Consider the following 780-nt stretch of genomic DNA (forward strand, 5'->3'; position numbering starts at 1 on the left):
GGGGGGGGGGGGGGGAAAAGAGGCGAAGGGGGGGAGAACGGGGTGAAGTAGAGAGATGGGGGAAGAACCGGGCCTGCAGTGCTCAGGCGCCTGGCACTAATGGTACACACACATGTGCACATTAATAAAAACACATACATACTTACTTAACTACACAAACCTACCAACGTTGGGACGCTTTGGGCATCGGAAGTTGATGGTGCCCCTCGCTTTTCTTGCGTCCAGTTTCTTCTCTCCCCCACAAACCCCTCCCCACAAACCCCTCCCCACAAGCCCCTCCCCACAAACCCCTCCCCACAAACCCCTCCCCACAAACCCTTCCCCACAAACCCCTCCCCACAAACCCTTCCCCCCCACACCCAGGCATCCATCCTCTGCTAGTGGTGGGGAGCATCCTGGGCGAGCTGGTAGTGCTCGGTCTGCCGGACTCCAGCGCCCTGGAAGACGGCCCCCCCGACGGCGTGTTACCCCGGGGGTCGCTCCTACGTGCGTCCATGCGAGCTCAGTCGCACGTGACGAGTATGTTGGTGTACCCGTTACCCGCCAGCGAGGCGCGCGGGGGGGGACATTTCTGGGTGATCACTACACACACCGACAAGAGCATTCGGCGGTACAGGATGTATACAGGTGATGGGGGGAAGTGGGAAAGAGGGGGGAAAGAGGGGGGAAAGAGAGGGGGGAAAGAGAGGGGGGAAAGAGAGGGGGGAAAGAGAGGGGGGAAAGAGAGGGGGGAAAGAGAGGGGGGAAAGAGAGGGGGGAAAGAGAGGGGGAAAGAGAGGG

General features: G+C 60.6%; 1 protein-coding gene across 1 annotated transcript in view; it reads left to right on the forward strand.

Annotated features, from left to right (window-relative positions):
• The window catches only part of VOLCADRAFT_104805 (uncharacterized protein), a gene marked incomplete at both ends in the record, with an annotated part of 19,896 nt that overhangs the window by 6,001 nt on the left and 13,115 nt on the right, over window positions 1–780 (forward strand). The window contains one exon of the mRNA XM_002950532.1: window positions 364–627. Coding sequence (XP_002950578.1) covers window positions 364–627 — 264 coding nt within the window. The remainder of the gene's footprint in view (window positions 1–363; window positions 628–780) is intronic.

The sequence above is a fragment of the Volvox carteri genome (genome assembly GCF_000143455.1).
Source record: "Volvox carteri f. nagariensis unplaced genomic scaffold VOLCAscaffold_19, whole genome shotgun sequence".
Taxonomy (NCBI): domain Eukaryota; kingdom Viridiplantae; phylum Chlorophyta; class Chlorophyceae; order Chlamydomonadales; family Volvocaceae; genus Volvox; species Volvox carteri.